Source organism: Pipra filicauda, unplaced genomic scaffold (genome assembly GCF_003945595.2).
Source record: "Pipra filicauda isolate LSUMZ 115617 unplaced genomic scaffold, ASM394559v2 scaffold193_size2426894_pilon, whole genome shotgun sequence".
Lineage (NCBI taxonomy): Eukaryota > Metazoa > Chordata > Aves > Passeriformes > Pipridae > Pipra > Pipra filicauda.
Genome location: NW_024104302.1, coordinates 2,114,378 through 2,137,782, shown reverse-complemented (window position 1 = coordinate 2,137,782; position 23,405 = coordinate 2,114,378). Strand labels below are relative to the sequence as shown.

At 64.0% G+C, this 23,405-nt stretch overlaps 1 protein-coding gene across 5 annotated transcripts; it reads right to left on the bottom strand.

Moving 5' to 3' along the window:
• Nucleotides 1-4,363: 4,363 nt before the first annotated feature.
• LOC114001830 (junction plakoglobin) lies at nt 4,364-21,509 on the bottom strand. 5 transcript variants are annotated; one of them, XM_027747368.2, is made up of 15 exons: nt 21,483-21,509; nt 11,911-12,143; nt 10,710-10,963; nt 10,216-10,454; nt 9,599-9,800; nt 9,037-9,181; nt 8,565-8,668; nt 7,267-7,605; nt 7,026-7,181; nt 6,770-6,889; nt 6,481-6,631; nt 6,234-6,355; nt 5,961-6,000; nt 5,446-5,611; nt 4,364-5,229 (listed from the first exon to the last, which is right to left on the bottom strand). In XM_027747368.2, the coding sequence occupies exons 2-14, from the start codon at nt 12,134-12,136 to the stop codon at nt 5,466-5,468; spliced, it is 2,244 nt and encodes a 747-aa protein (XP_027603169.1). In that variant the 5' UTR covers nt 12,137-12,143; nt 21,483-21,509; the 3' UTR covers nt 4,364-5,229; nt 5,446-5,465. The 5 variants fall into 5 exon arrangements, with proteins under 5 accessions (XP_027603169.1, XP_027603160.1, XP_027603184.1 ...); XM_027747359.2 differs by lacking the exon at nt 21,483-21,509 and adding an exon at nt 21,443-21,467; XM_027747383.2 differs by lacking the exon at nt 21,483-21,509 and adding an exon at nt 21,370-21,450.
• Between the last annotated feature and the right edge of the window lie 1,896 nt (nt 21,510-23,405).

Here is a 23,405-nt window from a genome sequence, read left to right as displayed (position 1 = left end):
CCCCATCTGTCTCCTGCTGCCCCACACCCATCTGCCCCAGCCCCTCGCTCTAATCCCGTCCCTGACACACGCAGGCCAGAGGCAGAAACAAAGCAGAGATAATCCATCTGTGCTGAACCCCCGCTGAACCCCAACCCCACACCAGGAACAGGCCCCATCACAGCACCGTGGGCATTGCCCCTGCCTAGCCATGGGGGCTGTGGGGTCTCCCCCCAGGTATCCAACCCCATGGCTCTGGGGACTTTGCACCAGCGCCCCCACAATGCCTGTCAGACTGTCATGTCTGGGTGGACAGCAGCACTGGGATTCACTGGCACACTCTCTGCCAACCCCACCAGTGTGCCACCCCTGCAAGCCATGGCACAGTGCAGGGGAGCAGGGACGTGCAGGGGTCCCTGGAGAAGACAGAGGCTCTCTCCCAGCATCCGGCTCGGCTCAGCAGAAGCTGCTCTCAGAATTAGCCAGGGATGTTCTGGGTGAGGAAATCCAGCCCGTCAATCCCGTTAGCAGTGATTAGCTCCGGGGCTGCCCTCGCCCGTCCCGACCCCGCGCAGCTGCTGCAGCCTGTGCCCTGCTGCCCTTGCCAGCCCCGCCACCCTCACCAGCCCACGGGCACTCACGGAAATACTGCAGGGTCTCCTCGATCTGCTGGGGGGCGAGGGGGGCCACTGGCTGTGGGGGGCCGAGGGGGGCTCTCAGCCAGTCACCGTGGTCGTAGCCAAAGACGGTGTCAGCCCGCAGCGTGTAGCGGGGCAGCTGCTCGCCCAGCAGGCTGATGATCTCCACCTCGGGGATGTCCCCACTGCACAGCTCTGGGGACAGAGGGGCACGGTGTCAGCCCAGGGTTGGGGGCACATGAGGGGAATGGGGTGCATGGGGGCCTTGGCAGGGGAGCACTTCCTACATCCCTCAGCCCCCTCTGTCCCCTCAGGGTTTGAGGCTGGTGCCACCAGATGGGTCTGCCCCCAAAGCCACTCTTGTGGGGACTGGGGGATCCCCCGCAGCGTGGCACACAGGGACATCCCCCCCCAGCTCTGCCCTGCTCCCCCTCGCCCCCCTGCTGTCTGCAGGCAGGGTCCTACTGCCATCTCCTGGCCACGCTCTGCCCGGCCGAGTGGTGCCAGGGACAGAGCACGGTGTGGGGTGAAGGATGCCAGGACAGTGGCTCAGCCCCAGCAACAGGATGGGGGCAGGATGCAGGACCAGCCCAGAGTTGCCCCAGCTCTTCCCCCCCCTTTTCCCAGTTCCCCTGGGCCACCTACTGGCACTGCCCATCCCTACCCACCGGTGATGGTTGAGGCATCGCGGTGCGTGCCCGTGTCCGACCCACGGGATGCCGGGTCAGTGTGGGGACAGGCAGTGACAGATGAGTCTGGGCTGGGCCGGAGGTGGCAGGCAGGTGGGCTCTGGCCGGGGGGATTCTCTCGTGGGACCACGGCGTCCAGTTTGGCTGGCGTTACGTGGGGGCCCAGCCGCCATGGGGAGGGGCACCGTCCACCCTACCTCCCTGGAGCGGCGCTGCTGGGCAGCAGATTCCCTTCTCCGGGCCCTGCCTGGGGAGAAGGAGCTGTTCAGGTGATGCTCTAGGGACCAGGGACATACCCTGCACCTCCCTATCCCCCAGCATCCTGCCACGGGACAAACACCCTCCCAGGGGCAACACCTGCCAGGCTGGGGGCTGGTGAGGACCTGGATGGCATAGCCAGGGCTCAGGCGTCCCTCCTCCCTGCCATTGGGACAGGGGGGCTGTGGGAATGGACCCCAGCTCAGCAGCCACCCCAAATGTGGGGCAGGTTTGGGGGTGGTGAGGGGTCAGTGTACCTGCTATGTGGCAGCTGCTGTGACGTGGGGGGCTCAGCACCAAAGCAGAGACTTGGTGATTTCTGGATCAGCACCAGGGCCAGACAGGGCAGAGGATGCTCTGAAGGGACGGGGCAGGACCCTGCTCCCCTCGAGGTCCTGGCTGGGTCTCTGCCTATGGAGTGAGCAAGGAAGGAGCCCTCGAGCTTCCTGGCAGTGGGCAAACACAGCTGCAGTGTCAGTAAGAGCCCTTGGGAGCTCCACCTTAGAGAGCAAAGTCCGTCTGTTATCCTCTGTAGGCGCAGGGACCTGCTGTGCCACCCAGGGCAGGGCTGGGCAGCATCTGTGTCTGCCCCATCCCAACCATAAACACATCATGAGACAGGCCATAAAACCAGAATATTCTTGCTTTCCTGCTACCTCTAGTAGTCCTGATTCGGGCTGTGCTGGCGCTGCTGCCCTTGAGCCCTGGGGGGCAGGAGCCTCTTGTGCAAACCCCCTGCCCCATCTCCACCCCTGCTCCCACTTCCACCACGGTAGGGGCTGCGGCACCAGCAGCCCCTCATCCTCATCTACACTGCCCTCCCTCCTGGCACATGCTCAGGGTTGCTGCCACATCCACAGCACCCAGGCCAGGCCACCCTGCACCCCCCTGGCACACAGGACGGGCAAGAGGCAACATGCACATTCCGAAGCACACCCACAGCCCCCACAGCCCTCTGCCCCATGGCACCGGGACCAGCAGACCTCGGGGCCCCATGTTGCATCGTGCTGCCCAGAGAACAGCTCCCAGCCCCAGCCCCCCAGACCCTCTTCTCCCCGGGGAAGGACAAGGACCCACCGTGCCGAGGTGCCGCGCTGCGCTGGCTCCGGGGAGGGAGCCCGGCCGGTGAGTCAGCTCAGCCGGGATTGCCAGAGCCCTGCGTCTGATTTTGGCCCAGCTCCTGCACGTACATTCACTCTCCCCAGGGGAACCTTGTTCAGACACGTGCGAGCAGCTCCCATCGACCCCCGTTCCCATCGCCCCCCGGATCCCACTGTCCCCCCGCCACCAGCGTTCGGGTCCCGACGACCTGGTGACCTACCCCACGGGAGCTGGGCGAGAGCAGGACGGTGGTCCCGGTGGGACATGGGCCAGGCGGAGCGAGGTCCCGGCTCAGCCCGCCCCGGGTGCCTGTGGCAGACCCGTGCCCGCTGCACCCTGCCCTGCCCTGCCCCTCCTGCCCCGGCACCTCCCGAGGGGAAGCCGAGCGCCAGGAAGGGACGAGACGAGGCAAATTCTCCAGGGCCTCAGCCTGGGGCTCGCCCACGGGGGCCAAACCCACGGTCTTGGGGTGCCCGAGGGCAGCCTGGGGGAACGTGGGACACCGGGAGAGCCGCGGGCTCGGTGCACCGGGGGATGCGGGGGCTGCGGGTCTGGGTGCAGCGGTGGTGCCGGGGCGGGAGGTGCGGGTACCCCGAGGGGTCCCGGGGCTCACTCACCGCTGGGCGCTGCTCCCGGCGTGGCGGCGGCTGCGGGGCCCTCGGACATCGCTGCCGGGCCCCGCCGGTAACGAAGCCGCTCCCCGGCAGGTGTGGAGCGCGGCCGGGCATGCTGGGACCTGTAGTCCGTCCCGCTTCTCCAGGAGCCTCCCCAGGGATGCCGCTCCCTGGGAACCCCGCAAACAGCTCTGGCTGCTCTGGTCCAGCTATCCTCTGGCTCTGCTTTTCCCCAAAATCCTGGACATGCCCCCTGGCAGCTCTGCCACAGTGGGACTGAGGGTCTCAGAACGTGCAGTCCTGCCCCAGTGAGGGCACCCCAGGGTGTGCAGGGGGCACGCCCCAGCCCACGGCCCCGGGATGGTCGCAGGACCTAGTCCCTCCTAGGGTGCAAGCTCTGGGGCATCTCCAGGCCCGCTGGCACCTGGGGGACAGCCAGATCCGACACCAGGAACATTCCTGCGACCTGCAGCGGGGCTGGCTGGGAGCCACGAGAGCAGCTCCAGGCTCAGCACAGCCAAACCCCCATCCCAGGCACACGGGGCTGGAGCCATGGCCTGTCACTGACCGTGTCCTGCTCCAGCAGTGCACGCAGCAGGCTGAGGGCTGCCTGGCCCCCAGCCTCATCCTATGAGTCGCCCCGGCCCCGCTGCCCTTGGGAAGTGCACTGGGCTCTGTCGGGGCTGCCCGGAAAGCAGCTGTTGTTTTGCTCCTTGCTGGTCCTGGCACTGGCCGTGGCAGGAAGCAGATCCATATCCCTGAGCAGCGGGGTTGGCTGCAGTCACAGCGCTGAGCTCAGGCAGGATGTTCCCCACTTCCCAGACCGGCTCCTGCTGCCTCGTCCCCAGCTCACTCCTGTGCCGAGCACGGCACGTGAGGCTCCGTGTCCTGCCGAGCTCTGCGGCAGCCGGGCCCCGGGCCAGGCAAAGCGGGTGCTGAGCGTGGGAACGAGCTCACCAAGGTCACCCTGCCCCACGGAGGGACCCCCCACAGGCCCATGGAGGGCGATGGCCGCCTTCCCCCCGCTGCCCCGAGGGTCTCACCGACCGTCCCCAGCCAACAGAAGAACAGGCTCAGGGCAGCACAGGGCTGCAGGGGTTATTTTATTCTTTGCTTTGGTCTATACAAAAACAACTTACAGAAATAATAAAACTTTCCATTCCTGACCCACACTCCAGTAACTGTCCATCCCTTTCCAGCCGGAGTGTTAAACCACCATCAGATCTAGAGCCTCTTTAAAAAATGCGTTAGATAAGGGAGGAGGAGACGGAAACACACCACTCACCAAAGAGAAGGGAAATGGGTTAAAATGTGCAACAGAGATCGGTACAAGGACACGGTTCCTAATGCTGGAGTCACTCCTCTATGGGGACTGGCAGGACAGGCAGGGATACAAAGTCAGCTCCCAACAGCTGATGGGAAAGAATTAAACCTCAGACACCTCAACGTCCAAACCGAAGGTACTGGGACACGGACCCTTTGCTTTTGGCAAACTCTGGATTGGCCTCATTCAGCCGGAGTTTGCAGGAAGCAAAGGGTTTTCCCGTGTTAGATTCCTCTCCTAGAACACTAACACGCAGAACAAATCGGGGGGAAGTTAGAAAGCACAAACTTAAAGACGGCAAAAGCCGTTGGCACCATATTAAAAATAAAAAAGAAATATATATTCATAGAAAAGACTATTTTGCCAATGAAAGGTCGCTAACGGTGCAGGGTTTGTGTTTTAAAGCTTCAGAAACAGTATCTTGGATGCTGGATGCGGCAGTAGGTGCTCGAAGCAGTCCCAGGAGGAAGGACCTTCTCCACAGACCCACAGCGAAGAAAACAAATCGAAAAACAAAACCTCTTGTGGGAATGGAAAAGTTTTGTCTTCTCAGGCACTTCTGTCTCCCAAGTCCTTCTCGCGAATGCTCAGCTCTGGGGCCACCCTCTTCTGCATGGAGAGAACACCTGCGGCGGCAGGGAGCTCCCGTCACCCACCGAGGGGGGATCTGGGACAAGACCAGAGCTCCCGAGCCCACGGGTGATGGGGACATCAACCCACGGCACCAACAGGGACCCCATGGTGGCACCAGGGACCCCGGGCACGCCAGGTGCCACCAGCCAGCCCTGCCTCCCCCAGCCACCCGCGCTGCCCCAGGGCTGAGCCCCCACCCCGGCAGGTACCTGGTGCGGGGCAGGGCGGGTTAGGCGAGCATGTGGTCAGCGAAGGGCGCCCGGACGCCGTCGCTGTAGGCGTCCATGGGGTAGTCCCCGTCCATGTCCATGTGCATGTCGATGGGGTCCAGGGGGATGTCACCCGAGTACATGGGGCGGTAGCCAGGGTCCAGCTCTGCAGGGAAGGGACGTGGCAACCTCAGCTCCCGCCAGCCAGAGACATCTCCAGACCTCAGCCACCCTCACCCGGGGCAGCGTGTGGCACATGGTGCTGCAAAGGACGTGACAGCCACCTGCCACCCCAGCCCCCAGCCTGGGGGGCAGCCCAGGCACCCAGGGCAGCAGCTGTTTGTGCTCCCGAGGAGCTGAGCATCCCACTGAGCTTCCCCAGCAGGCTGTGCTGGCACTTGACTGGCAGCCACCAGAGAAAGGTTTTAAAAGCAGCCTGGTTTGGCGAGATGAGACAACTGCCCACCCAGAGTACAGCCCATGGTGACCCCGGGGAGGGCTGGCACTGTACTCACCGTCTGAGTAGGGCTCGTTGATGGGGATCATGCTCTGAGCCTACGGAAGAAGGTGGCACAATTGAAGGGATTTGTGCTCAGGGGTCACATGGCGCCCAGACCTGTCCCAGGCTGTGACCCAGGAGCTGAGGCCACAGCCTGTCCACCCCCCACCTCCCCACATTTGCCCATTGCTCCCGTCCAAGCTCTGGTCAGAGGTGCTGGCAGGAGCTTCTGGAAGCAGGACAGGGCCATTCCCAGAGGCTCTTTTTCCCAGGGAAAGGGGATGCTCACCGCCTCCCAGGCTGCCGGGTCGTGCTTGAAGAGGGAGTTGGTGAGCTCCACGGAGACGCGCTTCCTGTAGTCGGGGTTCTTGTCCTCCGAGATGCGGAAGAGCACAGCGGCTGCGTAGGTGGCTGCAGGGACAGGCAGCAGCCTCAGCTCCTGGTGTCACATAGCGCTGGAGCCCCAAGAGCCCCAGCTGGGACAGTGCCAGGAGGCAGAGAGCCCCCCCCACAGCCCCTGGCACGGTGGCACTTACCCGTCCCCTCATTCCGGGAGTGCAGCAGCTCCATCAGGGGAGCCGAGGCCCCCTCAGCATCGATGGCATCCGCCGCCTCCTTGTCCTGGGCCAGCTCGCACAGCACGCCCGCTGCCACGCGCTGGATGTTCTCCACGGGCGAGTACAGGAGCTGTGGGGAGAGATCAGCACCAGGTGAAGCAGCTGGCGAGGAGCCTGATGCACAGAGCCACCGGCCCAGGGCTGCGGCTCCCTGTGCCCGCTGGGAGGGGTTGGCCCAGCGCAGCCCCCACATGCCCCCAGCCCTGACCTGCACGAAGAGAGGGATGGTGTTGAGGCGGAAGATCTCCATGCGGTTCATGGGGTCCCGGGCCAGGATGTGCAGGGCCCCCGTGCACCCCTCCACGATCTCTTCCATCTTCACTCCGTCCTGCCGGAGGATAAGCGCTCAGCCAGGGCCCCCCACGCCAGGGTATGGCCACCCAGAGCGTGGGCACAGGGTACCCCCAGGGACAGGCTGGGTTTTGGGGTGCCAGGCTGTGCAGGGCAGAGGGGTGGGCACTCACTGTGTAGGGCTGCTGTGTGCCAGCGGCTACGTGTCGCTGGGCGTCCTGGTGAGCCTTGACCAGCAGCTGGACCAGGCGGGGGATGACGGCGGCCTCCTGCAGCGGGGCATGGTTGGCCGGGCACAGGGCCAGGTTGCGGATCAGGCCTATGGTAGCCTGGAAGAGAGGAGGGGGAAGGAGAGATTCGTCTTGACTGTGGCACTGGCTTCCACTGGCCCTCAACACCCCTCCGGCCCCTCACCTTGACCAGTGGCCACTGGTTGGGCTGGTTGAGGAGCTTGACGATGGCGGGGATGCCGTAGTTGAGCCGCACCGAGTTCTGTGCCATCTCGGCCTCGGGGTGCCGGCTGGTGAGGTGCCGCAGGGCGCAGACGGCCGGCTCGGTGATGTCCTCCTTGTCGCCCGCCCGCAGGATGGTGTGGATCAGGGCCTCCACTCCGTTCGACTGCGTCACCAGCGTCTTGTTCTTGCTGTTGTTGCAGGTCAGGTTGGAGAGGGTGCCAGTGGCACAGGTCAGCACGTTCACGTCGTCAGAGCTCAGCTGGTTCACCAGGATCTTGAGGACACCGTCCAGGCCCTCCTGCGGGAGTGAGAATGGGAGGTGGGAGCAGCACCCACAGCCAGACCTGGGCTCAGCCAGCGGCGGGGCTGCAGCCCCACATCCGGCCCCGCATGCCCCTAGCAGGCAGCAATGGAGGGGCTGCAGCGTTCCTGACTCCCACACAGCTCCTTTCCTGTTCCCCCACAGCTGGAGCTGCTCCTCCGCGGTGCTGGCACAGCATGAGCCACAGCTGCTCCGACATGTGCAGCTTCACTCAGAGTTTAACGTCTCCAGCAGTTTCCCTGTGCTGGGATCGTGCTTCCGATGCCTTTGTCAGCGCTCCCTGCGCAGTACCGGAGTGACCCCAGTCCCGGCTGTGCTGGCCGACAGCCAGCGGCAGGGCAGGAAGGGGTTAAAGTGCCACGACCACGTTCCCCCCTCAATCAGCAGAGCCAGGGATGTTCCATGACAGCCAAAATAGTTTCCAGGCTGCATCAGACTCTAATCCGTGTGAAGCGGCCCCAGCAGATGGGGAAACGCATCAGGAGGCAGCAAAGGGCTGGGAGAGCAGTCCCAGAGCAGGGCTGGGGTCACCCCTGAACCAGCTGCGGGGCACAACCACCTCGGCAGAGGCTCCACTGGCAGCTCCCGTGGGAGCCGGGCAGGCGGCCAGCCCAGGGCAGGCTGCCAGGGCTGCAGGGCCAGAGCAAAGCCCAGCAACACCCACTGAGTGACCGCGGTGGCCTCGGCCCCACGCCGGGGACTCACAGGAGCACGGGCAGCCGGCTGGCACGGGCAGGGCCGTGGGCAATGATCAGCCCCTGTGATGCTGCAGGGGAACTTGGGCACAGTGGGGCATCCCCTCACCCTGCCAGGCACAGACACTGCTGCAGCTCACGTGGCTTTGGACCCAGCCTGGCATGAGCAGCCCGACACCCAGCACGGACACGCCTCCAAAATGCTGCACCAAAACATGACCCGGGGTCCCGCAGACTCACCTGTTTGGTTGCCACATCAGAGAGGTTCCGCAGGGTCCAGAGGCAGTTCTGGACCAGCCTGGGGCTGGAGCTGGTCAGGTGCTTGCCCAACGCCTGCATGCCACCTGCAGGGAAGGGGACAGCCCACCTGTGAGTACCCTCAGCTGTCCCAACAAGGAGGGAGACTGAGAGGCAGCAAGTCTGCGTGGGCTGGACACCACTGGCCAATGCTCCCACACAGAGGGCAGCCTCATGGCTCAGCAGAGGCCAAATAGGGTGTGGAAAGAGATCCTGGACAGCTGGGATAGATTCTGCCCACACACAGTGCCAGGAACACACCTCAGCAGCCCTCAGAGCAGGAATCCAGGCCAGCACAGGTGGCTTCACCTGGCTGTGCCAAACACTGCCCATCCCACACACCCACAGCAGCATCACCCTGACACCACCATCCTCCTCCTCTGACAGCTCTGCCACAGCCCCCAGTCCCTCTTACCAGCCTCGACAATGGCAGGCTTGTTGCTGGGACACACCGACAGCACCTTGAGCACCCGGCTTGTGGTCCAGAGCAGCTTCTCGTAGTTGTAGCTGCGCATGATCTGCACCAGGGCCTGGGGTCCTCCATTGGCCAAAATAATCAGCTGCAAGATGGAATCACAGCATGGTTTGGGTTGGAAGGGACATTAAAGGCCATACAGTTCCAGCCTCTGCCATGGGCAGGGACACCTTCCACTAAACAAAATTGCTCCAAGCCTTGTCCAACCTGGCCTTGAACACTTCCAGGGATGAGGCATCAAGAATGGAGGCTTTGGGCATGTTGCAGCTTTGGGGTCCTGGGACCTCCCCTCAGGATTCCCCAGCTCATGCCAGGACATAAACCAGGTACCCCTTGGCACGCAGGAGTGCTCTGGTCACCTCGCCAGGGGCACACCACGTGGTGGGGTCTCCACCGCTCCCTCCCAGGCTTCCATCTCCGAGGTGCAAGGTTGGGCAACAGCCCCCCCTGCCCTCCCTCTGGCAGGACCCCACACCACAGGCAGGCTGGGTCCCTGTCCCACCTTGCTCTCCTGGTTCCCGTAGGCCAGAAGCTGGAGGCAGTCGGTGGTGATGGCCAGGAACTTGGGGTTGTTCTTGTTCAGCAGGGGAACCATCTTCTGCAGCCCGTCAGCCAAGCGCACGGCCATCTTAGCCCCCTCTTGATACAGCAGCAGGTTGTGCAGGGTGGTGATGGCGTAGAAAAGGACCGACTCCACAGGTGAGCTGAGGGCAGGTGGCAGGACCACATCAGTGTGGGAGCTCCACCGGGCTCACTGAGGTGAAGGGGAGCCCACAGGGCTGCCCCAAGCCCAGCTCCCACCAGCACCCTTCAGCAGGATCCAGTGAAAGCCCACCATGCTGTGTGGTCCCAGGGAAGGGACACTCCCTCCTCAGGGCAGAGCAGAGCCTGAGCCCCATCTCCATGGCCAGGGCAGTGTAGGGGACCGCTCCCCTCCAGGCTCCAAATGCAGCAAAGCCCAGGGACTTTCACAGGCTCCCAGCCTCCCACTCCCTTGTTTCGGTGAGCAGGAAGATCCACACCGAGGGGCAGCATGAGCCCTCCCCTCCCCTGCCCCCAGCCTGGGAGGGACCACCTGGCTCCGCCATCCCCCCTGGAGCCCCCGCCCCCACCACATACCTCAGCATCCTGACGAGGGCTGGGATGCCACCAGACTTGAAGATGGAGAGCAGGCCCTCGCGGTGGTGCGAGAGGTTGTGCAGGATGCTGGTGGTGCAGCGGGCCGTGTCCAGGTCGCTGGTGCTCTGCATGGTGCGCACCACGGCCGCCACGATCTGCGGCGACTGCATCAGCGCGCGGCGCGACGCCTCCTTCTTGGACAGCTGGTTCACAATCATGGCTGCCTTGCTGACAACCACCTGGGGCGAGAGGAGCCGGCTGTGAGAGGGGGGTCCCACAGCAAGGCCAGGCTGTGAGGGGATATGGGTGAGCAAAGGTGGGCTCAGTCCTGGTACAGGGAGGAGGCAACCAGAGTTTTGCCAAGAGGAAGGAGCCAGACACGGCCTCGGAGCCCCACGGGGATGAGAGCCCGGCTGTGTCAGGGAAGTGCAACCCGCCAGCACAGCAGCTGAATGCACAGAGACAGACACATGCAGGAAACCCCAATTCCTTACTGGGTCCTCGTCGTTGAGCAGCTTGGTGAGCTCCGGGATGGCGCGTGTGGCCAGCTCGGCATCGTCCTGGTAGTTGATGAGGTGCACGATGGCCGACTTCAGCATCTGGGAGGGCTCTGCCAGGCGCTGCACGTTGGTCTGCTGCCCCTCCAGCTGGGTGGTGATGAGGAGCGAGCGGTCCTCCACCGTCTCGGGGTACATGGCAGCCCGGACACGCTGGGCACGAGTCATGGCCAGCTGAGCCTCCATGTCCGCTGCAGGGGTGGACAGGGAGGCAGCATAAGGCTCAGCCTCTCTCCAAGGAGCACTCCCAGCCCTGCTTCCCAATCCCAACTAGATGAGCAAGAGCTTAGTGCAGCAACACGGGCCACATCAGCAGTCCCGGTACGCTCTGCATGGAGCCGGAGCTTCAAAGCATACACAGATACAGCAGCACAGAGATAAGACAACAGTCAATTAGGCAGCATGATGAAGCAGTTGTCACACAAGGCCCATTAATTAAAAAATTAAGGATATTTGCAACTTGGGACCAGCTGGCACCGGGAAAAAGGACACCGAGGCCTTCCCTGTCAAGGATGCTGAGATAAGCGAGATGCTGCGGCACCGCCCGCAGTCCCCACCTCTACGGCACATGGACCGCGCGGGGCTCAGGGGGGCTCTGACTCCTGGGGGAGCTGGAAAATAAACCTTTCAGGGCCTAACGCTGACAGGAAACCACAGAGGTGAGCGGAGCAGACACTTTGAGGGGATAAAGCTGGGGGAAGCATCTCCTTCACTGTGGGGCTGCAGCTCCGCGTCGCTCTCGCCTCAGTGGGGGAAGCCAGGCCGGTGCCGTGGTGTTCCGGCACATGCTGGCAGCTCTGGCAGCCACGCTGGGACAGGTTTCCCAGCAGGCAGACAGGCAGCAGAGCAGGTGGCAGATCCGTGGGCTGGGATCAGCTGTTCCCATCTCAAGCCAACCTGCTGGCGCGCTCGGATGTGTGTGCAGCTCAGTACCAGCGCGGGCTGGCCACACCGCCCCCACACGAGAGCCTCTTGGCGCTGGGGAGGAGGATGGGAGGGAGCATATTTTAGGCAGCAACAACTCCTGGGGTGTGGAAGGCGGCATGGAGGAGTGCCCAGAAGCAGCACGGCTACAGGGGAGGAAAGCAGGAGCTGAGCAGCTGAGCCCACAGATGTGCTTGGCCCCGCAGCCCCTTACCTTGCGCTTGGCTCTGGCCCTGGCTCCCTCCCTGGCAGTAACTTGTGGTGGTTGTCTTCTTGATGGTGTACTGCTTCCCATACACCTCATCATCGTCCCCGAGGCACTTGCTGCTGACGGAGGGCACCTGGGTGTTGACGCCGGAGTGGATTCCGGAGTCGTAGGTGTAGGTCTGTTGCCACTCCGTCACCTTGATTGGCTGCTCCATCATGTTCATCACCTCCATGGCTGTTCTGCAGGGCAGGAAGGGGAGAGGTTACACCTCTGGGAGAGCCCAGGTCACCACAGCACCCTCCTGCCCCTCTCCTGCCCCGAAAAATGCAGCAGCTGGCCCCTGCACAGCCCACGAGGAGATGGAGCCGATCCCTATCTGCCCTCCTCCCCCACGGGAGATGAAAGGCAGCACCGGGATGACGAACCCACAGCTCAGCACTTTGCTGCTCGTGTTCAGACATGAACCACGGCTGCGTCTCACAAGGCCGTGTCTCACCACCACCACAGCCAAGGTTTGGGCAGGCTCTGCCCAGCACAGGGGGGCCTCTCAGTCAGATCCCCCAGTCCAGGGTCCCCCAGCTGCCCATGAGCTTTTTAAAGACCCTTTCCAGAGAGAGGACCTGCAAAGAGCTGGGGACATGCCAGGAGCTCCAAGCTCCACATGGCTAGAGCTCCAAGAATAAAATGAACCCTTTTAGAAGCTCTCTGGGATGTTCCCAAAGCACCTAAAAATAAGCAGGCAAAACCACCAGCTCGGCTCTCCTGCGGGTGCTCAGCACCACAGGCGCCCACGGCGTGGTCCGGGGCTGGGCGCTCCCCACGCGGGGCCGGGACAGGGCAACCCGGCACATCCCAACACTCAGGACAAACCAGCCAAGGTTGCTGGGAGCAGGGCTGGGCTTTCCTTGCCTTTAATTTGGGGACGCAGGGGGAGGGAGGATGGCTCACGGATTAATGCCTGAGCTCAGCAGGGTGCAGGCAGAGGCCGCAGGGCTGTGAGTCACCAGCCCCGCATCCAGGCCCCCAGCACGGCCAGGAGGGATGGAGGCAGGCAAGGATGGAGGGATGGAAGCAGGCAGGGAGGGAGGGATGGAGACAGCGCCCGCCCAGCCCTGCCGCCGCTGACCCATCACCCAGGCATCCGCCGGGATTCCTGCCCCTTCCAGGCCACGCAGGAGTGGGATGAGTCAGAGTTTCAGAGGCGATAAGCGGCGAAGGGAGCAGCTGCCGCCCGGCATACCTGGGCGCAGCAGCACCCACTTCCAAACAACCTAATTACCACCTGCACCGGCCCCGATTCCTGCGCCGGGCTGGACCGGGGCAGCCGCGCGGCCCTGGCTCCGCTCCAGCCGCCGGCACAGCGCGAGGGTCGCAGCGACCAGCCGGGCTGGGGCGGCAGCCTCGGGCCCCAGCACCCTCCTGGGGAGCGAGGGGACGGGGCTGAGCCCCTCCAGCCCCCGGTGGCTGACTCAGGGCGTCGGGTGGTGGCCGAGGACGCGGTTCCGTGGGGCGTCCCGGCGGGGCCCGGCGCGCACGGGCTTGGCGCGGCTCGTCCCAGCGCTGCCGGCTGTTCCCAAGGAGCGGCCGAGCCCTCGCCAGCCGCACGGGCCGGCGCTCGCAGGGAGAAATCCCCAGCCCTCATTCCCGGGAGCAGCGGACAGATGGGAAACAGGAGCCCCGCCACGCTTGTCCCCCCGGCCGGGAGCGTCCCGCATCCCCCCGCGTCCATCGCCAGCCCCAGCCGCCTTCCCAGAGCCGCGGCAGGGCGCTGCTCCTCCTGCCAATCCAATATTTTTTGTGCTGTCAAGCAGCACTGGCAGGCTCAGAGAGGCTGTAATGGGCTGTGCATAATGCACGGTGGTCAGGCAGTGGAGGGACCCGCTAACGGAGGGCGGCGGGGGCAGAGCCTTCCCACGGCGGGTGGGAGCTGGGCGGTCCGATCAGCGGGGCAGGACGGTGTGTGACACATGGCGCCAGGGGCAAGGGGAGAGCCAGCTCCGCTCCCCACCCTGCGCCGGAGCAGGGATCGGCTGGGAGAACTCCAGCGCCGTGCTGGGAGTGCCGCGGTGCCCCACACCCGCACTTGTGAGCTGCTGCACAGGTATTTGGAAGGGCAGGTCCTCCAGCTGGGTCATCCCGGCCACGGTGGCAGATCCTCCAAATTGTGTCAGGAAGCCCGAGAGAAGCAATAATCACATCTGAGGAACTGTGGTGGGCAGGGCACAGTGCCATGGTGCAGGAGCTGGGTGAGCCATCACCCATCCCAGCTGGTATGTGGGGCCCCAGAACCCCCAGGATGACACTGGAAAGCTGCCCTGGACAAGACAGGTACAGGGAGAGCAAGGCTGAGGGAGAAAAAGCTCCCTCCACCAAATGGGGTGTAGGGACCCCAAACACCCACTGCAGCCAGGGCAGGGACCCCGGGCAGCAGTGAGCCAGAGCAGGCAGGGGCTGGTGCTGCTGCACCATCGTTGAGGGGTAACATCAGCCCTACAATTTATAGGCACCTGACAGGCACTTAATTTTGCAAACCTCCAGGAACTGGGCTCAGACACCCTACAGAGCCCTGCATTATGCATGAGCCACCCCCTCCGTCTGCACTGAGGCACCCAGGGACATCAAAAGCCAGCACAGCTCCTGGAGCCCAGACACGAGCTCAGACAATTGGCCCCAGACAAGCTCCAAGCGGGAGACTGGGTCCAGGAGCCACCCGGAAGGGACCACAGGCACCCCGCTAAACACAGCATCTGTCCTTCCCCTGAGCATCCCCCCAGCAGGGTTTGCTCATCACCACAGGGGCCAGCAAGGCCAGTGGCACCCGAGGTGACAGGGCCAGTGGCGCAAATGCCAGACGCTCCTGCAGTGAGCAGTGACATTTTCTGAACCCTGTGTCAAGCGTCTCCTGCTCATCGCTCAGTGAGGGGCAGACGCTGACATGAGCTTCTCCCCGTCCTCCAGCTCTGTCCTCAGGTGTCCTCCCTCCTCCTTGGTGGGATGAGAGGGGGGTGCTGGGATGCTGGTTACACCGGGGTTCACCTTCAGCAGGAGCCATTCCCCGGCGATGCTTTCAGGGCAGGGCTGCAGGGAGGGCAGGAACTCTGTCAGCACTGAAAGGGAGGGCAGCAGGAGGGAGAATTTGGGGAACATGTGAAAATACCCACCCTGGAAGAGTCAGTCATGAGTAAGAGGAATGTCTGGGTGCACTTCAGCCCCCTACATCGGACCTGGGGGCAGGACAATTGCTGCTGAGCCCAGTCCTTATATCCCCCTACCAGGCTGGCATTACCCAGAGTGGGAAGGGTAGAAGAGCGAGGGTAGAGCAGTGCCAACAAGCCCCATCTGAGCCCCTCTCTGCACAAAGCCAGGACCCCAGGGAAACAGGACTTGCTCCTGGGAACAGTGAGAAATCCCCCAGGAAACAGTGAGGCAGGCGGGGGGGAGCCCTCAGAGGGGACAGAACGCTTGGGGAGAACCTTCAGCCTGCCCCCAGCACCACGATGGGGAAGGGGCTGAGACATATGGGGGGCTTCAGCCATGGGATGTGGGGCAGTCATGGGCTTCAGTCACCCACACAGGTCACAGCCAGGAGAAGGTTAATCCCTCTCCCACCACTTCCTGAAGCCAGGAATGCTGGGGAAGGCAGAGGAAGCTCCCGCAGCTCTCGGGCACTGGCCAGTGGCTCATCCGCCCCCAGAGCCATTTGATCAGCATCCAGGCAGCACTGTCCCCCCGGGACACTGTCTGCAGAGGAAGTATCTGGCAAACATGCAGCCCTAGGCCTGACCAACCCTTCCCTCTGGCTGCTAGAGAGGCCTTCAGCCTCACCAGGCAGGACACAGCCAGCAGACGTAGAGCTGAGCTGCCCAGAACAGCAGCAGGGAAGCCTCAGTGGTGCTTCACGCAAAAACATCTACAGCGCAGGGGCTTCTTAGGGAGTGGAGGTTCCAGGGGAGAGCAGCTGTGACCCCCAGTGTGGAGTCACCCCAAAGTGAGAAGCTGGGGGGCACAGAGCACCCCCACAGCCCAAGCCTCAGACAGGGGCTGCGCAGGAGCAGGCACCAGGTCCTGGGGTCAGTGGCTGTGAGGGGCAGCCCAAGCTCATCACGTGCAGCTCCAGCAGCTCCTGGTACAGAGCAGTGTGGGTGCCATAGGGGCTACCAGAGCCCCTCCCAGAGCTCTGTCCTTGCACACACACCCCAGAAGCCAAGGGCAGCAGCACTGGGGGCCCTGTCACACAGCCACAGCATGTGAGGGGCTGAGCTCGGTGGTGGGAACGTGCAAGCAGCTGCAATTACAGTCGCTGAGGCTTTTAAGGAAGGGGAAGAGGCAGTTAAAGCAATTCAATAAATGCAGCACAAGAAAAGACTCTATTTTAGAAGCACTTACGCTACACACAAGCGATCTCCGGTCCCCCCCTTCCTGGAGCAGCCGGGGATTAGTGGCCGCCCGCTCAGACAGCCCCGGCCTCAGCAGCCACAGCACAGAGTCTTCCCACAGACAAGGGTACCCAGGGCCCAGTGCAGCCCAGAGAACTGTACCCCGAGGTCCCCCACCACACGCACCCCCTGCCCAGAGCTGCCCAGCAGTGACACCAAGGGCTGACGAAGCCGGGGCAGCCACTAACGAAGCCCCCGCAGACACTGTACAAAAGCTTCAGCAGTTTTGAAGAGGATCCTCAGGAACACGCAGCAGGAGCAGGCAGAGAAAGGAGCTTGTCAAGACCTCACCAGCATCAATGGGAAGCGTTCGAGTCAGATCCCGGCACCAGGAGCCCTTTCAATGGGGCTTTATAGGGAAGATGAGTGGAAGAATTCAAAGGGGAAGGAGAGCAGCTTGAAGTTTAATGAGGAGGAGATGGCAGCAGGGGATCGGCCTCTAGTTAGAGCAGGCGAAACAGCACTGGCCTGGTCCTGCACACAAAGGAGCCCATGGCCTTTGTTCACAGATGCTCCCAGGTCCGGAGCAGCTCCTGGCTGCCCCACCAGCTCCAACAACTTCAGGGCACTCAGGAAGGGCAGCAGGTTGCAGGAGCTTCAAACCTGAGCTCCCTCACTGGAGGAGGTTCTAAACCTTTTTTTGTTTTTCAGTTGCTCCTGATGAGGTTAAGTTTGAGCTGCCAAATACCCCACGCAAAGCCCCCTCTCCTGTTACGGGAGTGCTGCATCCCCCCTGAGCACAAGGCCAGGCTCTGAGGCTCTGGCAGCAGAGCAGCCCCACCACAACATGCCACGCTCAGCTGATGCCCTCCATCAACCCAGAGCACGTCCTGAAATGCCTCGCCTGCACCTGAATTAACAGCTCCTGACAGCTCCAGCACACGCCAGGCCCAGGCTGTGATGTTTTGGCACTTCACATCACAAAACAACATGGTATTATCCGTCAAGTGCTCTTCCCGCTGTGAGCACACGCACAGCGCCAGGCATGATGCTCCTGTGCATGGGGCAAGGCCCACGGCAGGACACCAGCCCCACGGCAGGAAGGTTTTTCCAGAGATCAAAGACCCGTGGCAGGGTCTCTGGCAGTGCATCTCCCCTCCTGCATCCCCAGTTGCTGGCACAGACACCACCATCCGCAGAGGCACCGCAGAGGATTGGAAGGACCCACACGGGCACATCCCCTCCTCAGAGAAAGTTTGCTGATCTCACTAGAACCACGGCTGGAAAAGATGGGAATTTGCCACTTGCCCATGGAAAGGAGAACTGGCACGGCGCAATTAATCACAATAACTCCATCTGGATAAAAAAAATCATTATTTTGTTTCGAAGAGCTCAAAGAACTAGTTGTTCTTTAAGAACACGATAATTGCAGGCTCTGGGGCTTGGAGGCTGTTCCCAGCTCCAGCCACGGTCCAAAACATGGGGTTTGCCACCTGGCCCTGCCGGAAGAGCCACTGCAGCAGGGAGGGAGGTGGAGGTGCTGAGCCCCGGCTTAATTTCTCCATCCAGTTGCATTACAGCTGCAAAGTTCAGACGCTTCACATGAAATTATCACCAACAGCCGTCAGCACCCGGCCTGTCGGAGCAAGTTAATGATTTGTCACCAGGGCTCTGCCCGCGCGTCACCGCGATTACGGCAGGTTCCTGCCAGCAGCCAAGGGTCTCTCCCCCTCCGCGGACACACACGCGCCTCATCCAGCCACCCACCCCCAAATCCACGCGGGACCCCAGCGCATCCACCCCACGGGGTCCGTGACCCCGCCAGCACCGGGCAGCCCCCCCGGGAGGGCACTGCCGCCGTCACCCCCTCCCAGGTCTGATCAGCCAGGCGTGGGATATTGGGAAAACACCGAGCATTCCGCCTCCACCCCGCTGCCAGCTCCGGGTCTGGGAAGGAGCCCGAGGACTCGCTGGGATCAGACGGCGCAGATGTCGCGGGCTGCCCGACGAGCCCCGGCACCCGCGGCACGAGGCTCCTGCCCTGTTTCCAAAGCGATTCCGCAGCCGAGCGGCCGAGGCGTGTCAAGATGCCTCCGGGCCTGTCAGCAGCCGCAGCAGAACTCATCGGGGCTGGCGTATTTAGAAGGGTATTTGAAACCTCTGCCTAAATAGAAACATCTTCACCTCCCCCCACAGCCATCAACGAGCCGGGCAGCATTCCCACGCCAGAGGTGGGGAGGGGGTGAGGAGCTCTGCACAGCGAAGGACCTGTGTGGCTCCAAGGCCAGCTCTGTTTAAGCACAGACGTGGTGTTTAGGCCTTTTTTAAAGAGGGAGCACCTGTACCTTCCCACCCCCACTGTCCTCCACTACTTCACCAAATAGTGTCCATGGCGAAACGGTGGGTAAAACCATCCCTCCCAGAACAGAGAGCGTGATTCAAGGGACCAGTGCAGCCCTGGTGTCCTCCTGAGCTGCTTTCATTCGCACAGACCCACCCTGACACACCACGGTACTGAGAGCCACCACCCACGCCCAGCTCTGGGTGATGCTGGTGCCTACACACCCTGTCTAGGTGGGAAAACACCAGCTGAAGTCCAAGGTAGGCTTGTACTTCTTTAATAGACATTACATTTCTTTGTAACTTTTTCTAATTAGAAGCCAGTCTAATTTAAACCTTCAAGACCAGCACAAGCCTCGGTACAGATGCTGCAATTAAAGTTCTACAAGTTCTCTGTGCAGAGGCTCTGCTCCCCCAGCCTGCGGAGCGGGGCCAAGGGCAGCTCTGCTCCCAGGCTCTGCCATCTGCGAGCGGCAGCGCGCCCGGCAGAAGCGCCGTCTTAAATCCCGGAGATCTGGAAGTGTGATAAAAAGCCAAATCCCATCAAGCGCTCCCACACCAAACCACAGCCTTGAAGGGAAACCGTCCTCCCAGGAACAGGCTGAGCTGAAGGAGCTGTGCAGCTGCACCGCAGTGCCTGCCCGGCCGCAAGGGCTGAGTAAGGGCTTCAGGTGGGGGAAACAAAGGGGAGAGTTAATGGGATTAGGGCAGCGCCGAATGATACACTGAAATACGGCACCGGGACCAGAGGGGACACTCCCCAAGGTCCCCGGCTGCAGCCCGGCCATGACCCGCCCGCGCTGCCGCGGAGATCAGGGCTCCGGGCACGGTGCACAAACCACTCGCACACCCAGCCCCAGGAGACCCCCCTCAGCAGCCCGGCTCGCCCCGCCGGGGATGAACGCGCTTCCTGGAGCCGGCAAGGACACGGCACATCGCCCAGACAATAGACTGTAACGCCATTGTCTGAGGGAGGGCCCCGCGCGGCCGCCACACCTTCCCCCAGCACCCTGAGCACTGGGGACCCACGTCTGTCCCAGCGCCCGCACAGCGGCCAGGCCCGGGAGGGAGAACAACCCTCAGCCACGGGCGCCAGTCCCCATCCTGATGGCCAACTTGTTTAAGCCAAATTAGCAGCAAAATGGGTTTTTCATGACACTTCAGGGAAATCCTCCAAAGCAGTGAGCAACCACAGGCTTCGGATGCACAAAGACGGTTCCGCTGGGTGCCCTGCACCCTTCCAAGCAGCTCCAACACCGACAAGGACACAGAAAGGGACCTTGAAACCTTCCCAGCCCCGGTTCCAGCTGGGCCGGACACCCCGAGAGTGGGGCCTGGAGCAGCCCCCGCGGGCACCGCACCTGCCCTGGATGAGGCTGAGTAAGAGCCCGGAGCAAACGCTCCCGGCACCGCTCCAGCCCTCGGCACCGCTCCAGCCCCGTCCCCGCGGCAGCTGGCGGGAGTCGCTGCGCCCCCGGCTCCCCGCCAGCCGACGGCAGACGGACACCAGGCCCGCGGGCGTCGGGGCTGGCACCAGCGCCAAAGCCAGCACGACGTGGGCTGGAGCAGGACGTGCAGCAACTGCGGGAGCCAGACCCAGCTGGGTCCCGGGGCGCCCCCACCACCCACCACCCTTCCGGTAGGGAGAATGTGACAGGGAGCATCACCCCAGACACGGGGGACAACTCAGGCACCCCAACAGTGCAGGGAACCTGCAGCCTGGCCAGAGCGGGTGCAGGCTGATGCCTTCATACCCCTGCGGGCACGACGGGTCCCCCGGGCCCGTCCCCGGCAGCCGCCGTGCCCTCGGTGAGCGCTCACGCTCCTCTCTCCGCGTTGTTCCTATGACAGCCCACGTTTGCCTTCTCCGGGCAACTCCCAGCAACATTTCAGCATTATCCTTTCATCTGTGCTGTAAACCTGATTAATTAAGCTAATCGCTCAGCTAACGCAATTAGAGTGCTCTCTCCTCTCCAAACATCAGACAGACAGCCAAGTTTCGCTCCCCCCATGTTTCCCGGTGCGGATATCCGCTGTCAGGGGCTCAACTGGGACCCTCCCGCCGCGTTGTGCCCAGCACTCCTCACCCGCAGGGGACCGCCTGGGTGATGCCAGGTCACCCTGATCCCCCTCGGCCCCCTCAGCCCCACGACCCCACATGCCCGGCCGTGGGCGAGGGGCAGCCCCGGACCCGCGGGTGGGCACGGCGGTGTCGAAGGGCTCCGGTGCGGCCTCGAGAGCAGCACGCGGTGTCCCCAGGTGTGAGCCGGGACACGGAGCAGCCCAGTTTGCGTAAGAGCCCCGTGCCAGGGCCTCGCCCGCCCAGCGGCGGCTCCGGGCGGGGCCGGGGATGGGCCCGGAGCAGCCGGCTCGCACCGGGGCGCGGGGCCGCGACTTCCAAACAGGCTCCCGCAGCGCCGGGAAGGGCCCGGGGCGGCGCAGCCGCCCGCGGGAGGAGCCCCGGGGACCCGCCCGCCCTACCCTGCGCGGGACCGGCCGCGATCACGGGCAGCGCACGGGGAGCCCTGTCCCGGCTGGCGGCGGCGGGGACGAGTCGGAGCGCCCGGTGCTGTCCGGTCCCGGCCCCGCTCACTGGAGCGCTCCCTGCCCGGTCCCGCCGGCCGATCGCCGCTCACCGTCGTTCCTCGCCCAGTGCCCCGGTGCCGCTCACCGTCCCTCTCCCATGCCCGGCGACTCCGGTACCCGCCCGGTACCCCCGTGCCCGATGTCCCCGCTCACCGTGGCTCACCCCCGTTCCCGGTGTTCCCGTCTCTCAGCGTCTATCTTCTCCCCTCCCCGTTCCCGGTGTCCCGGTCTCTCACCGTCTCTCCCCTCCCCGTTCCCGGTGTTCCCGTCTCTCACCGTCTCTCCCCGCTCCTGCCCGAACAAAAGGCGAGCAGCGCCCCGCGCCCGGCCCCGCCCCGCCGCAAGCCCCGCCCCCACCCCGCCGCGTCGCCATTGGCTACCTACCACGCCCGTCAAGCCTCCGGCGCGCCGGGCCCCGCCCCCGCCGGACGTGTTTATGCGCTGCCCATTGGCGGGGGCGCGGCCGCCCCGCCCCCCACCCGCAGGTGATTGGACAGCGGGGCGGGGTGGGCGGGGCGACGGGGCGCCGCGGCGCGAGGGGAAGGGCGCGACCACGAGGGGACCACCTGGGTGACGTCAGTGGGCGGGGCAGGGCGGGGCCGGGGCGCACCTGGGCAGGGCCGGGGGGGTTCGGGGACCCCCGCGGGGACCCCGGGACGGGCGGGACCCCCGGGCGGGAGCGCGGGGGCGGCGGGAAACGGCGCTCGGGAGGGGCTCGGGGCCGCCGGTGCTGCGTCACGCCGGGGCCGCCGGACCGGTCCAGCCGGGCGCTGCCGCCGCGGCCCGGGCGAAGCCGCCGTCACCCAGCGCCCGAGTCACCCCCGGGGCGCGTCCCGGCCCGCGGGGTGGGGGCGTCCTCAGGACCCCCAGGTGTGGGGAGCTCTGCCCCGGGTGGGGGTCAGCGGGCACATCCCGCACCCACGCACGGCCCCTGCCACGTCTGGCTGCGGGCGCTGCCGGGCGGGGAATCTCCGCTCCGCAGAGAGGTGAGAAACAGCCTCCAACGCCACTGCAAGAAAGCGGGAATTCATCGCCGTGCGCTGATGGGGGAATCCAGAGCACAGCAGAGTCCTCCAGGCACAAGGAAAGGGGCACATGGCACAGCACGGCAGGGCAGGGCACAGCGGAGCACAGCACGGCTGAGATGACAGCCAGAAATCTCATTTGTGCTCCCCCTTGGTCAAGGTCAGAGGGGTTAGGGGAGTGCAGTGCTGCCCTCACCGTGTAACCCACCGTGTCCTGTGGCCTTATCCCCTGCATCCTGCTGCATCCCACCTCCGTGTCCCTGCTCATGCCCCTGCATCCCATCTCTGCACCTCTGGCACTGTCCCACAGTGCAGCTCCTGCTCAGCATTCCCAGGAGCGCTGGTCCCACCTGGCACCTGCACATCCACTGGCTGCAGGTGGGAGCAGGGAAGGGACCCCTGGAACCCCAGCTTGGGGCTGCAAGGGGCTGTGCCCAGTGCCAGTAGGTAAGTGGGATCAAGGAGCCGTGTTCTCCCACGTGAGTTTGGGGCTGGCAAAGGGGACACGGTGCCCAGGTGCATGTCAGAGCAGGGCGGAGGCCCTATGGGCTCAGTGCCACCCTCACCCAGCTGTTGGGAAGATCCACGAGCCTTTGTCCCCTGGGCTGAGAGCTTCCCACTGATCCAGGCGCGGGTGCTGCCGGCCACACCCGCCAGGCTGGCGCTCCCCTCCCGAGGTGGCTGTGACCCACGGGTGACAAACCCCAGTCCTCCCGAGGGACAGGACAGCCCTGCCAGGTGCAGGGTGCTGCGGGTGCTCCCCCCAGCACTTGCTGCCTCCTCGAGCCCTACCTGTGGGTCTGGGGGCTCAGCCCTGCAGAGCTGGGGAAGCCCTGGTAAATGGGGGCTCTGGGCAGGGCAGGGTGGGGTGCTGGCAGCCTCCTGCCACCACCTTCCTTCCATTCCCGTCCCTTCCCTCCCCCGGGGCCAACGCTGTGATTCAGCCTCTCGGTTTCAGTTCTCCCAGCCAATTTCCAAGTGCAGCGGGAATGTGGAGGGAGGAGCGATCCCAGGGTGGGCACAGGTCTGTCAGCACCAACAGCAGCCCCCCATGGGCCCCCAAAACACCCTGATGCCGGCAGGAGGGAGGTCATTCCAACCTGCCACCCCCCACCTACATTGGGGCACACAGGCCTGTCCCTCCCCCTCCGGCAGCACACCCCAGCCCGGGAGC

Coding starts and splice junctions, on each gene's coding strand:
- LOC114001830 (XM_027747368.2), bottom strand. CDS start 12,136: ATGGAGGTGATGAACATGATGGAGCAGCCAATCAAGGTGACGGAGTGG. Junction 9,801..10,215: donor GCCCTCGTCAGGATGCTGAG/GTATGTGGTGGG, acceptor ACCTGCCCTCAG/CTCACCTGTGGAGTCGGTCC. Junction 6,001..6,233: donor ACCCGGCAGCCTGGGAGGCG/GTGAGCATCCCC, acceptor CTTCTTCCGTAG/GCTCAGAGCATGATCCCCAT.